Source organism: Eptatretus burgeri, chromosome 4 (assembly GCF_056783735.1).
Source record: "Eptatretus burgeri isolate ZD-2024b chromosome 4, Ebu_testis_v1, whole genome shotgun sequence".
Taxonomy (NCBI): Eukaryota; Metazoa; Chordata; class Myxini; order Myxiniformes; family Myxinidae; genus Eptatretus; species Eptatretus burgeri.
Window position 1 is genome coordinate 42,488,613 of NC_140964.1, and position 12,766 is coordinate 42,501,378.

Here is a 12,766-nt window from a genome sequence, read left to right on the forward strand (position 1 = left end):
GCCGAACAAAGGTGTGTTGACCACATCAAAATCTGCGCTCATCAAGGTTGTCGAAGGGGGTGGGGTGGACTCCCCCCCCCCAAAAAAATTAGGTATTTGCTCTCTTCTCCAAAAGTACACACAATTTCAATGAAAGCTGATCACAACTTTTATCACCTGCAATGTGCCAAAGTGTATCGACTACATTCAAATCTGCAATCATAAAGGTGTCTATGGGGGTGGGACGGGGGGTTGAACCCCCCCCCCAAAAAAATAGGTATTTGCTCTCTTCTCCGAAACTACACAAACAATTTTGATGAAGTTTAACCACAACCTTCATCTCCAGTGATGTACCAAAGTGCATCAACCACATAAAAAGCTGTGCCCAATAAGGGGGTTCATGGGGGTGGGGGTGTTTGACTCCCCAAAACAGGTAGGGTTGAACTGGTTGGGGGGGTGGAGGGTTGAACCCCCAAAATAGGTATTTGCTCTCTTCTCAGAGACTACACACATAATTTCGATAAAACTTCACCACAACCTTCATCACCTGTGATGTACCAAAGTTTATCAACCACATCAAAATATGCACTCATTTAGGGGGTCTACGGGGGGAGAGGGGGTGGTTGACCCCACAAAATAGGTATTTGCTCTCTTCTCCGAAACTACATAAATGACTTAAATAAAACTTGATGACAACCTTCATCACTCACCCGTGATGTACCAAAGTTTGTACACAGCATCAAAAAAATCAGGGTCTAAGGAGGTCTGCGGGGGGGTTTGAGTGACTTGCTCCTGATCCAGGTGAGCGTCAAACCAGGTGGTCCCATGTTTAAATTTTTACTGAAAGGATGGGTTCCACAATTTTGACGATTTGGACAGAGGTTACAGTTTCAGTTAAACTTACATTGGTCTCCTCCAAGACATCCTGCAGCTCTTGGGGATCCGCACCAGTAAGTGCAGCACCCATGTCCGACAGGTACAACGGGTTATCGATCACACGCTGCCCGGCTTGCATCATCTGCACCACCGATTCGCTGCACACATCAAAGAAATATCTTTGCGTAACTGTCTGGAACCTCAACTCCATCTTATTATATCAATAAAGTCTGGATAAACTGAAGTTTTGAATTCAATTGACGAGCTTGCTGCATGTGAATTTTTATTTTTTAGTTTAAGAATATCTTCTTCTTGTGTATGGCAGCTCGGTTGCCGGGTAGCTATCATTTTGTTGGCGCGCGGCTGTGTCGCTGATGCTGCGCCCCTATACCAGTGCACTGGTACTCATTTCGCCGACCTCGGAAGGATGACAGGCTGAGTCAACCCCACCTGGTGTTAATTCAGCGGAAAACGGGGCTCAAACTCAGGACCCTAAGATCCCAAACCAGCCACCCTAACCATGAAGCCAACACCAGGCTTTTTAAGAATATGAAAGAACCAGATTTAAGTAAATATTTTAATCCACAATTTTGTAAAAGCTGGTTTGATTTAGACAAATTTTAAGACATCTTTGACCTTCATGGGGAAAAAAAATGTGTTAGCAAAGTGAAGGAAGCAGATAAAAGTACTGTACACAAAATAATTTAAAACTAGTAATAGGCGCCCACAACCATCCTTGCCCACGTTGTGGAACACCGGCCGAGGCCCTCTCTTTTTTTTCATCCACCCTTAGTTTTTATGCCTCCGCCGATGAAATCGCTGGAGGCATTATGTTTTTGGGTTGTCCGTCCTACTGTCTGTCTCTGCGTGCGTGTATGTGATAGGTTTTCATGACCACGATAGCTCAAAAATGACTGAAGGGATCCAAGTCAAACTTGGTACAAGTATGTACCGTGACGCAAAGATGAACCGATTAGATTATGGGGTCGAGGTCAAAGGTCCCATTTGTTATCAATTATGTGACCGTGTCAACTTGTGAACCAGTGAGAGGATTTTGACCAAACTTGGAACAAGTGTATATTATGTATAATGCAAACATGAACCGATTCGATTTCGGCATCAAGAGGACAAAGGGCAGAGGTCATGTCTGGTAAATATTTGATACTTGAGAACAGCTAAAGGGATTGAACTCAAACGTTGCACATGTGTGTATAATGATGTAATAATGTGGGTGGAGGTATATCGTGATGCTAAAGCCAAAAACTACCTACCCAAGCTAAAGTCAATGCGATACCAAACGCAAATATGCGGACCGAACAACCGTGGGATTTGACCAATTGAAAAGGTGGTTTTAAGGCTCTGAGCACTGAGACCAGCCCGGTTGAGGAAGAGAACAACCCGGTAGTCGAACAGACATGAGAAACAGAAAGGACAGCAACAAACAAAGCAGTAGCAGAGGTATAAATACACCATCAGAGATGGGGAATCCCCCGCCATTGAAAAATTGAAATCAAATAAGCGGTTTTCCATTTATTACAAAAATTTTTTTTCAAGATGGCCGCCCCAGTCGGCCATCTTGGATCCGGCCACGCCCAAAATCAATAGGGTTCTTCCTTTTCAGGTGGTACATGTGTGACCCAAATTACAAATCGATATGGCGAACAATTTATGAGTTATCGCACTCACAGCTATAAATGTTCACGCCATAAATGTTGACGCCCAGCCAGCCAGCCAGACGGACGGACCGCCCCAGTTGGCCATCTTGGATCCGGCCACGCCCAAAATCAATAGGGTTCTTCCTTTTCAGGTGGTAGATGTGTGACCCAAATTTCAAATCAATATGGCAAACAGTTTATGAGTTATCGCACTCACAGCTATAAATGTTGACGCCGCCCCAGTCGGCCATCTTGGAGCCAGCCACGCCCAAAATCAATAGGGTTCTTCCTTTTTAGGTGGTACATGTGTGACCCAAATTTCAAATCGATATGGCAAACACTTTATGAGTTATCGCACTCATAGCTATAAATGTTCACGCCATAAATGTTGACGCCCAGCCAGCCAGCCAGACGGACGGACCGCCCCAGTCGGCCATCTTGGATCCGGCCACGCCCAAAATCAATAGGGTTCTTCCTTTTCAGGTGGTAGATGTGTGACCCAAATTTCAAATCAATATGGCAAACAGTTTATGAGTTATCGCACTCACAGCTATAAATGTTGACGCCCAGCCAGCCGGACGGACGACCTGGGTGATAACAATATCCCCCTTCCGCCACGCGACGGGGGATAAAAACAGTAAGCAGAAGCAGAGGCAGAAGAGGTCCAATGGGAAGCAGAGACAGAAGTAGTATTGACTGACCCAGTAGTGGCAGAGGCAGGAGGGATGGTAGCATGAGAGAGAAGGGGCACAGATGGCTGTTGTTAAGTAAGAATTTTGAAAGGAAGAGTAAGACAGTTTACAGGGTAGGAGAAGACATCTGTGCGACTCAAATTGCCCCAATGAATGTAGGAAAAGGAAAACGGAACTAGCAGCAGTGAAGTGAAGACATAGAAGAGGGAAGGAAAGAGCAGAGGTGAAGAAGGGGATGAGGAGTGGCCACCGGACAGAAGTCCCGTGAGGACAGGTGGAAAGGCAACATGGTGATTAGGCCAACCTCAGTGTCAACGTCACAGGTGCAGATAGGTGGAGTTAGATGTAGGTAGAGGGGAAATACAACTGCTTTGCCTCATCATTGTGTGCAAATTGGTTTAACAATTGCGTTGGAATGGTTGTTTCAAGAGAATGCAGATTCCATGATCTATAGGAGACAATGTATCAGCAGGATAGCCCTGCCACCAGAAATACAGTAATGTGAACCCACAGCAGGTTACATACCTGCTCGCTCGCGGCTCGCTAAGCTCGCCTCTCCATACGTTGTTAGAGAGATTCACACGACAGATTTGCTGTGTTGTCATGGTTTAAACCAATCATAATACTGTGCAAACATTTCTTTTGTACAAATTTATTTGCAATATAAAAAGGTCCAAGTGCTCGAAAGCTCTAAATGGTCAAGGCTGTCTAATTTGTCTTAATGGTGTAAGGGGTCTGAATGGTGTTAAAGTCTACGGTATCAAAAGGGACTTGAAGGGCTGCAAAGGTAAAAAGGGTAATAAAAGGTTTAAGCAGTGAAGGGATCTAAAGGTGTCAAGTGTCGAAAGGGTCTGAAAGGTAAAAGGGGCTTAATGGGTCTTAAGGGTTTTTTTTGGGGTCCTCTGGATCTTTGGGAACTTTTGGGTCTTCAACAGTCGAAGAGGTCTCAGCAGTCTAACGCGTCGCAAGGAACATTCCAATAGTACGTAATTAATAGGCATATATAGTCACATGGCTTCACAGACTCACGGCTTCACCGACGGACGGATGAACGGTTTAATGGACAGCGGTTTTAATTTTTATATACAGGATAGAGATGTATGCAAACAACAGTTTCTGTATATGCTACCAACATAAAGGCTAGATTTCATCATCTGACAGGATAGTGCATGGTTAGCACATTTACCTTTGAGCTGTCTCGGCTCGATTCCCTGCTTGACTATAAACCATCGAATTGGTGCTTCTCAGGAAAGCGGCTGCATCACAAAGTGTCTTTCGTGAAGAGTAGGACACCCTGGCCAAATTCCTACCCCGACTACCATTGGGAAGGCAAAGGCAAACCACCTAGTATAATCGTTGCCATGAGACTGTTTTGGTAGGTGAGATAGAGACAGACATACCCCATAGTTTTTACACTTTCAGAAAACATTGTTCAATGGCATGAAGTACAGCCACTTAAGCATATTAAAGCACAACTATGCTTCCTGCAATGTTAATCACAAGATTACATCAGGGATATATATATATATATATATGAAGTGAAATCAGTAGGAAATGGCCAAGAAAACATCACGATTGGCTATGCTATAAGAATGCATTTCAAATTTAAACACAACAAAACAAACAGCAACTGGAACGGCACTCAGTAGAGCGCACACCTCTGCCAGGCTGAACCGTATACTTTTCGTATCCCATTCATAGGCCGGATTGGCATCCCGACCTGAACCGAAATCGAATCAGCTTGTTCTTGTTACCGACCCAACCCATCCACCAAGTTTTGAAATATCATGCAATACAGCTATGGAAACAAAAACCGAGGCCAGGCCGTACCGGAGTTCAGCGAGCCAGCCTGACCTCATGTCGCCTCGCACATTATAGGAGAAAAACAAGGAAATTACAAGCAGCAGTGATCAGTCAAGATCTCCCTCTGCTCGCTCAGCCAATTAAGAGCATGTGCTTGACATTCATCTATTCTATCGTGTGAACCCTCAAAGTCTGATTCCATGGCAAAAATAATTTGACGTAAATGTGATGAAGGGAACTTGTCATAAAGGTTTGTGTGATTGCCAAATGCAGTTGAAGGCACATTTTGAACACAAATAAATATATTGTTGCGGGCCGGAGGTCCGGTGGCGAGAACGACCGCCAAGTGGGGAAGGTTACGTCGTCTCCCAACAGACCCTCCGGAATTGTAGGCCGTCCCTCTCGGATAATTCCGTGAGGCGGCGGGTCACTTAACCGACCGTGGACGCCAATACCTCCACCGCGTAGCGTAGGGTCTTTTTGTCTAGAACCAATTTACCTAATTAACTACGCTGTGTCGTCTACCGGGGAACCACGCCCTCAGTACGCTTTGCGTGAACCGGACCACTCTACCCACTACCAACTGCCAACTACCTTTCTGGTTCGGATGCAGCGAGCGGATCTGCCAAGGTCGTATCGGCTAGAATGAACGGATTTTCGGGTATAAAAACCCGCCTAAGCTCAGATTTGAACCATGCTGGACCAATGGAGGAAAAGACGAAAACGAACTGGGAACATTTCTACAATAATTTATTTACAATCACTTGCAAAAGGACTCAGAGCAGACTTATCGCGGGAATACAGGAAAGATTTACAATGATCAAACACTTAAACAGTTCTACTTAAAGACAGCGCCACACACTCAGACGAAAATAAACCCATGTGTATTGCAAAGGACCCCCGCAGCCAGAGAGGGAGGTGAGCTGAGTTCACAGTTCTTTTGGGGTACCTTAACGTTGGAGGGAGGGGTGCTCCGTGGTGCAGCACCTGACAATGGTCGCACAGCTTGGCCCACAGCCTCACGTGAGGAGTTTGTGTGTGTGTCGAATCCAAGCCAGCCAGGATCATTCGGTATCTTCCACGATGACGCTGAGTCTTTGTGTCTCACTCTCAATGAACGACCCCCAAAGACCTCCTTGGATCCTCCACAGATCTTTCTTTAAATGATCCTGGTATGGGAAAGGATTCGGGCTACCAAGCGTCTGTTGCAGTTTCGCTTCTTTTCCAGACCCCCAAAGAACTCAAGACTCCAGCACAGAACCAACTGTCTCAGCACTTCACGAACTCTCCTAACTCCAAGCACTCCACCCTGAGGATGGTGTCGTGATTTATCCATCTTCCTCAGTGGGGAGGGGGCCTTTGTGAAACGAATGTCACGGTCCACCTTGATTGGATGGGGCTTCCATGGGTTCGCCCTTTCTGGTCGGGGTTTCGGCCATACGGGGAAGCGTGAAAAACTCGCCAAAAAGGAACTACTGCAAGAGGATTTTGCCTCGGACAGCGAGTCACCGGTTAGGCGAGTAGGTGAACACACGGTTGTTCAGCTCATGCCCGAGTAGCAAGTGAGAGGAGGGGCAAGCAGGCAGAGGGTTGTCGTGGATTTGCCTTTGCAATGAAATGGAGTGGGGATATAATGATTTATTAATCTAACTAAAAAAAACATTGCAACGCATCCCTTTAATTTTCCCACGAAACACAAGGAAGGGATCTGTCTACACATATACATAATGGAATAACTGACATGGGACACCTGTATGTTGTGTGCATACGGTTCCTAGTAGTACAGGCATTTTAGCAGAAATATTTGGTCAACCTCCCACAAATTGCAACAAAAGCAAACTCAACAGATTTTGATTCCTGGATATGTCCTCAGTGACAGAAAAAAAGTCCTAAGGGATCCTCCGGGGGGAAAGTCCTGAAATCATGGAAATCCAATATGGCCGCCACCCGGCTTCGAGGAAAATGAGAAAATTGTAAATGTTGATATTTTAATATGTAAATATATTGTTACGGTTGTGGAAATTCGCATTACACCATGAAGAGTCCTCAGGTGAGATATCTCGATAAGTCCATGTGCAGTTAGCCCACGCCCGTTGTATAGAGGGAATTTATGCGATCCATTTGGGCTGCAATCCTTCAGTTAGCCATTTGTCTTTCTCTTGGGTTATTTTCGTCCATTAAGCCGCCAACAACGCAAACACCACCACCTTCGCCTTTACCTTCACAACTCCATCCCGCAAACATCGCTTCACCGGCATTCCCAAACGACGCCTGCCAACCACCAAACCACCACAGAAAACACTCCACCACCTTCGCCTTTCTCCTTCACAACCATTCCCAGACACCACCAGTCAACACCAAACGTCGTGCTGTCCAGGAGCTGTTCGGTAGTTGGTGCCGAACGCGTCAAGCTGCGGGTCAAAATGCGAGTCAAAATGCGAGAGGAATTCGGATCAGAAATGCTTCACGCCCACTTCTCCTCCGTCCAATGGACGAGCGCGAGGCGGTTTGGCCCCGCCTCCAGGCGCGTGCATGCGGATTCCGTTTATGCAAATATGCGGATCAGGGGAGGTTCACGCCCCTTTTTGCCCGACCAATGGCTGACCAGGGGGGCGGCGTGGCCCCGCCTCCAATCACATTCTGATCCTGGAATTTCCATATTGGCTTCTCCTGCCGCCTATAAAGACACGAGCACAAGGCGGCTCGGGGTTGTTGCGTGTGGGTTGTTGCGTGTTGGGTATTGCGTGTTGGGTATTGCGTGTTGGGTGTTGGGCTGGCTGGTCGAGTCCAAGTTGAGTGCGCGCGGTGGAGCTGCAGCCGGCTGGTCGGGGCAAGGGAGCTCAGGTCCAAGTCAAGTGAGGACGGCGGTCGGCGACGAGGTTGCGGTGTGGGGGATCGCTCGTCTCGTCGCGGGACCCAAGCCAGCCAGCCATTCCCCTCTCCCTGAGCATAAACGATCCCCCCCCCATTCGCGCTGAGATAGTGCCGAGGGGGCCCCCGTTCCTCCCCCACCCTAAACGTGGTGCCAACAAGACCGCTCGCGCGGAGCACGCTGGAGAGGACTCGCCGACCACGCCAGGGCACGGAGTCAGGGCGCAGCGGCGCGAACATGGTGGCTTGCCCGCCTTCGCGTCACGAGGACGCGGGTAAGACCTCCCCGGTCTCGTGGACCTGGCCGATCCTCCAGGATCCATGTACATTTGGTCTACGGGCCTATCTGCCTCCTTGCCTGTGAGGGTGGCTTTCTTCCTTTGCTTTTTGCATAAATGCTTGTGGTGGCGCCGTCTTTCAAGTAAAACTGTGTAAGTGTTGCCGTGTGTACGCGTATAGTCGGTTTTAACTGTTTTTCTTACATTTGCTTTTTATGGATTTTGTATGGCTGAATATACGTGCTTGCTTTGTGTCTGCATGTGTAAATAAAATGCTTGCTTGTTGAACTGTTCCCGCTCTGCTTAGTCTCCTTTTTATTGACTCTCCATCCTGCATCACGTAAAGGATGGCAGTGGGGTTTATACACCTAATAAATAATCACGTCCGTCGAGGTCAGCGATAACACCGCTCGGTTATCACTGTAGCACGGAACGGACCGCTTAAGCGGTTCGTGTCCTAGGCTGACCTGCGGCGAGGTACGATCGCCCGATTAACCATCCGCATATGTACTTAGGTAGGTCGAGTTTGGCGAACAACCCTATCCTACGCGGGTGGGCGATTGGCACGATTGTGGTGAGGTCGAAAGACCCACCCGTGACTGGCTCCGGGCGGTAGTTCCCGGAGGGTCACGACTGAATTGTCCATTCCGGTGGGCGAGGCGGCCGCCATTCGAGTTAAGTAGCCGATGGCACGCCGACGGGAGCGAATTCGCAACAATATGTTTTTCTGCATTCTAATAGCTTCTAGTTATGGTCAGTATATTGATATACAAGAGTATTTATTAAAAAGCGAAATGTATTGAGGGTAAAATAAAAAATTATACCTTTTTTGTCCAAAAATGTCAATTTTTTGTCCCGAAAAAATATATATTTACCTGATACTGATTTTGGCTCCTGGACAAAAAAAAAAAGAAACGTTGAAGACACAAGATGAAATCAAGTCTAAGGCAATACAATATAATTATGTAAATCATTGAAACGTGACAAAATTCACAATTCCACTCGGGGCAATCACATCTGCCTGACAAAGGTTTCGAAATGAGAATGAAAATTCGCATTAAACTCAGAAACAACATCCATTATAAACTTACTATACATGTTGAGAAAAATCAAGCGTTTTAAAGTTAGAACTCGACAATGTCGTCATCATTGTCACATGGAGTGTTTGTGCAGCCAGAGCCCCTGCAGTTTCCACAAGCTGGAGTGCACTCAATGTTGTGCTTCTTGCATGTGCATCTCATGGTGCGACATTCAGCCTGGCAGTTGCACCTAATGACACGTAACATCTTTTCAGGAGCTGGAGCTATTGATGTCTGAAGTGGCACAAAACCCTCGTCACACTTCTGCCAACCCCAGTCTGTGGAAGAAGTATGCAAGTCTGACGTCTTGAAACGAATCAAAGACCACCTTCAGAAGCATACCGAGTCTGCAAAGATATCTTCTGGAACTTCAGCGCTCTGGGTTCAGTATATGGACATGCTTGACATTCTACGCAAATACATCCGGGCAGAGCACACTGGGAACCGGGCACTACATCTACAGGCCATCCAGGAAATGCTGCCTTACCTGGCAGCCTCGGGCCACAACTTGTATGCCAAATCTGCGAGGGTGTATCTGCAGCAGATGCCCAACCTCAAAACTCAACATCCCAATGTCCAACAACGTTTTGATGAGGGGTTCCATGTGGTTCGACAAAGTGATCGCCTGTGGGCAGGTCTTTCATCTGACCAGATCATCGAACAAGTTCTGATGAGAAGTTTGAAGACTAGCGGGGGGGGGGGGGCTCACATGAGGACGAGGAATGACAGAGCAACAACGGCTGATATGGCTACTATCAATGCCTGCCTGTGCAAAAATAAACCAGGCAATGCAGGAGCTCACAGGTGTGAACTACAACACTGGAGAGCAGAAGAAGGACATGACCAAGGCGAGACAATCTCATGACTGGAAGGACACACTATCAGCTCTTCAGTATTTCCAGGAACGGAATCCGTTCAGTAGTGATCCACGTCTGAGGAACATTGCCACTGGAGTTCATGCACACCCCACCGTCAACGTCGATACAGCACATGCTGTAGGAGCCAAAATATTGAAATCTATGGATGGGAAAACACCTGCCGAGTACACATTTAAGAGGAAAGACCAAGTTGTCACCCTCGGCATGAAGTCATCTGTCAAGATTGATGGAGAGCAAGTCCAGGTTGACCCACAACTCGTCTTCCAGAGACTGATCATCACTGTTGCACAGACAGCAGAAGAACTGGAGTCAGCCTTCAAATATGAACTGTGCAGCTATCCACCAGCCCTCTGATTCCTCTCTTCAGCTCCAAGAAGCACACAAGACAGTCTTTGCTGATGCCATCTGGGATCTTCTTGGATCCGATGTCCCAGCCGATATCCCCAATGATGGGCAACTATGTTTTGGATGGCGGGGCACTTGTTCAACGCATTCCATGGTCTCGTGGATCTACATGCAGAGACATATGCCACCAGTACACTGATTATGTAACGAAGAAGTACGGAGATGCCATAGTCTTGTTTGATGGTTATGAGAGTACCAACACGAAGGACATGACACACCAGAGACGGTCTAAAGGGAATGCTGGCACTACTGTGACATTTACAGCTGACATGCGTCTCACAATGAAGAAGGAACAGTTTCTTGCCAATAGGCAGAATAAACAGCGATTCATTTTTATGTTGAGTAAAGAGCTTCAGAAGAAGAACTGTGAGACACACCATGCCTCAGGGGATGCTGATCTCCTGATTGTACTGAAGGCCGTGCAGTCTGCTACTGTCACCAACACTGTGTTAGTTGGTGATGACACAGACCTTCTCGTCCTCCTATGCTACCATGCAAGCTGAGAATCCCATGACCTCTTCTTTTGTCCCGAGCCAAAGAAGAACACGAAGAAGCCTCGCATCTGGAACATCAAGGCTACAAAGAAAATGATTGGTACAGACATATGCAAGCACATACCGTTTCTACATGCAGTTCTTGGGTGCGACACGACATCTCGTCTTCATGGGATTGGAAAGGGAGCTTCCCTCAAAAAGTTCAAAGCAAACAACACATTCCGTGAGCAGGCCAAGGTTTTTGATACATATCCAGCTTCCGTATGTGATGTGGCAGATGCAGGAGAAAAAACATTGGTGATAATCTACAACGGAAAGTCAACTGACACCCTGGACACCCTCCGGTATCAGCGGTACTGGGACAAGGTGGCTTGGAGCTCCTCTCACGTGCAACCACAGACGTTACCACCAACATCAGAAGCAGCAAAGTATCACAGCCTGCGCGTGTATCTGCAGTCCAAGAATGGAAGGGATGTGCAGATGAACTTCTTCCGATGAACTTCTGGGGTTGGCAGAAGTGTGACGAGGGTTTTGTGCCACTTCAGACATCAATAGCTCCAGCTCCTGAAAGGATGTTACGTGTCATTAGGTGCAACTGCAAGGCTGAATGTAGCACCATGAGATGCACATGCAAGAAGCACAGCATTGAGTGCACTCCAGCTTGTGGAAACTGCAGGGGCTCTGGCTGCACAAACACTCCATGTGACAATGATGAGGATGATGACGACATTGTCGAGTTCTAACTTTAATACGCTTGATTTTTCTCAACATGTATAGTAAGTTTGTAATGGATGTAGTTTATGAGTTTAATGCGAATTTTCATTTTCATTTCGAAACCTTCGTCAGGCAGATGTGATTGCCCCGAGTGGAATTGTGAATTTTGTCATGTTTCAATGATTTACATAATTATATTGTATTGCCATAGACTTGATTTCATCTTGTGTCTTCAACATTTCTTATTTTTTTGGTCCAGGAGCCAAAATCAGTATCAGATAAATATACTTTTTTTCGGGACAAAAAATTGACATTTCTGGACAAAAAGCTATAATTGTTTATTTTACCCTCAATACATTTCACTTTTTTATAATTATTCTTGTATATCAATATACTGACCATACCTAGAAACAATTAGAATGCAGAAAAACATATATTTACATCTTAAAATATCAATCTTTACAATTTTCTCATTTTCCCCAAAGCCGGGTGGCGGCCATATTGGATTTGCATGATTTCAGGACTTTCCCCCGCGGAGGATCCCATAGGACTTTTTTTTCTGTCTCTGAGGACATATCCAGGAATCAAAATCTGTTGAGTTTGCGGGATGTCATCAGACATTTTGACTGTACTATAGAACCGTAACAATATAATGAACGAAAATCTGCAAGAGGTGAAATTTACACAAGACAATAAGCAAATATGTCAAGAAATGCAACTTTCACTCTGCACGTTGTCTCCACTGTAAAACACATTTCATGACATTAAAGACAGACTGTTGAGAGCTGTTATGTGGAATGAAGATCCTTACCGGTACAGGGGGTTGAGGGAGATGATGTCCCGGATGGTTTTCACAATCTCTGCTGTAAGAGCCTTGAGAGGGTCGAGCAGAATGGTGAAGAATTTAAGAAAATGATAAACAACAAACTGGGTAGTTAATGCTACATTTCCACTTGCACAACAACAAAAACTAGAGCAAAGTCGATGGCACGCGGTTTCAAACCCCCACGCTTCCCACCGAAAGCAGAGTTGAAAGACGGCA

At 46.3% G+C, this 12,766-nt stretch overlaps 1 protein-coding gene across 1 annotated transcript in view; it reads right to left on the reverse strand.

The window, feature by feature from the left end:
- LONP1 (lon peptidase 1, mitochondrial) overlaps nt 1-12,766 on the reverse strand; it is a 47,092-nt gene that overhangs the window by 29,122 nt on the left and 5,204 nt on the right. Inside the window, exons 5-6 of the mRNA XM_085877642.1 lie at nt 12,536-12,597; nt 884-1,013 (exon numbers count right to left, since the gene is read on the reverse strand). Of these exons, the coding sequence (XP_085733768.1) occupies nt 884-1,013; nt 12,536-12,597 (192 nt within the window). The remainder of the gene's footprint in view (nt 1-883; nt 1,014-12,535; nt 12,598-12,766) is intronic.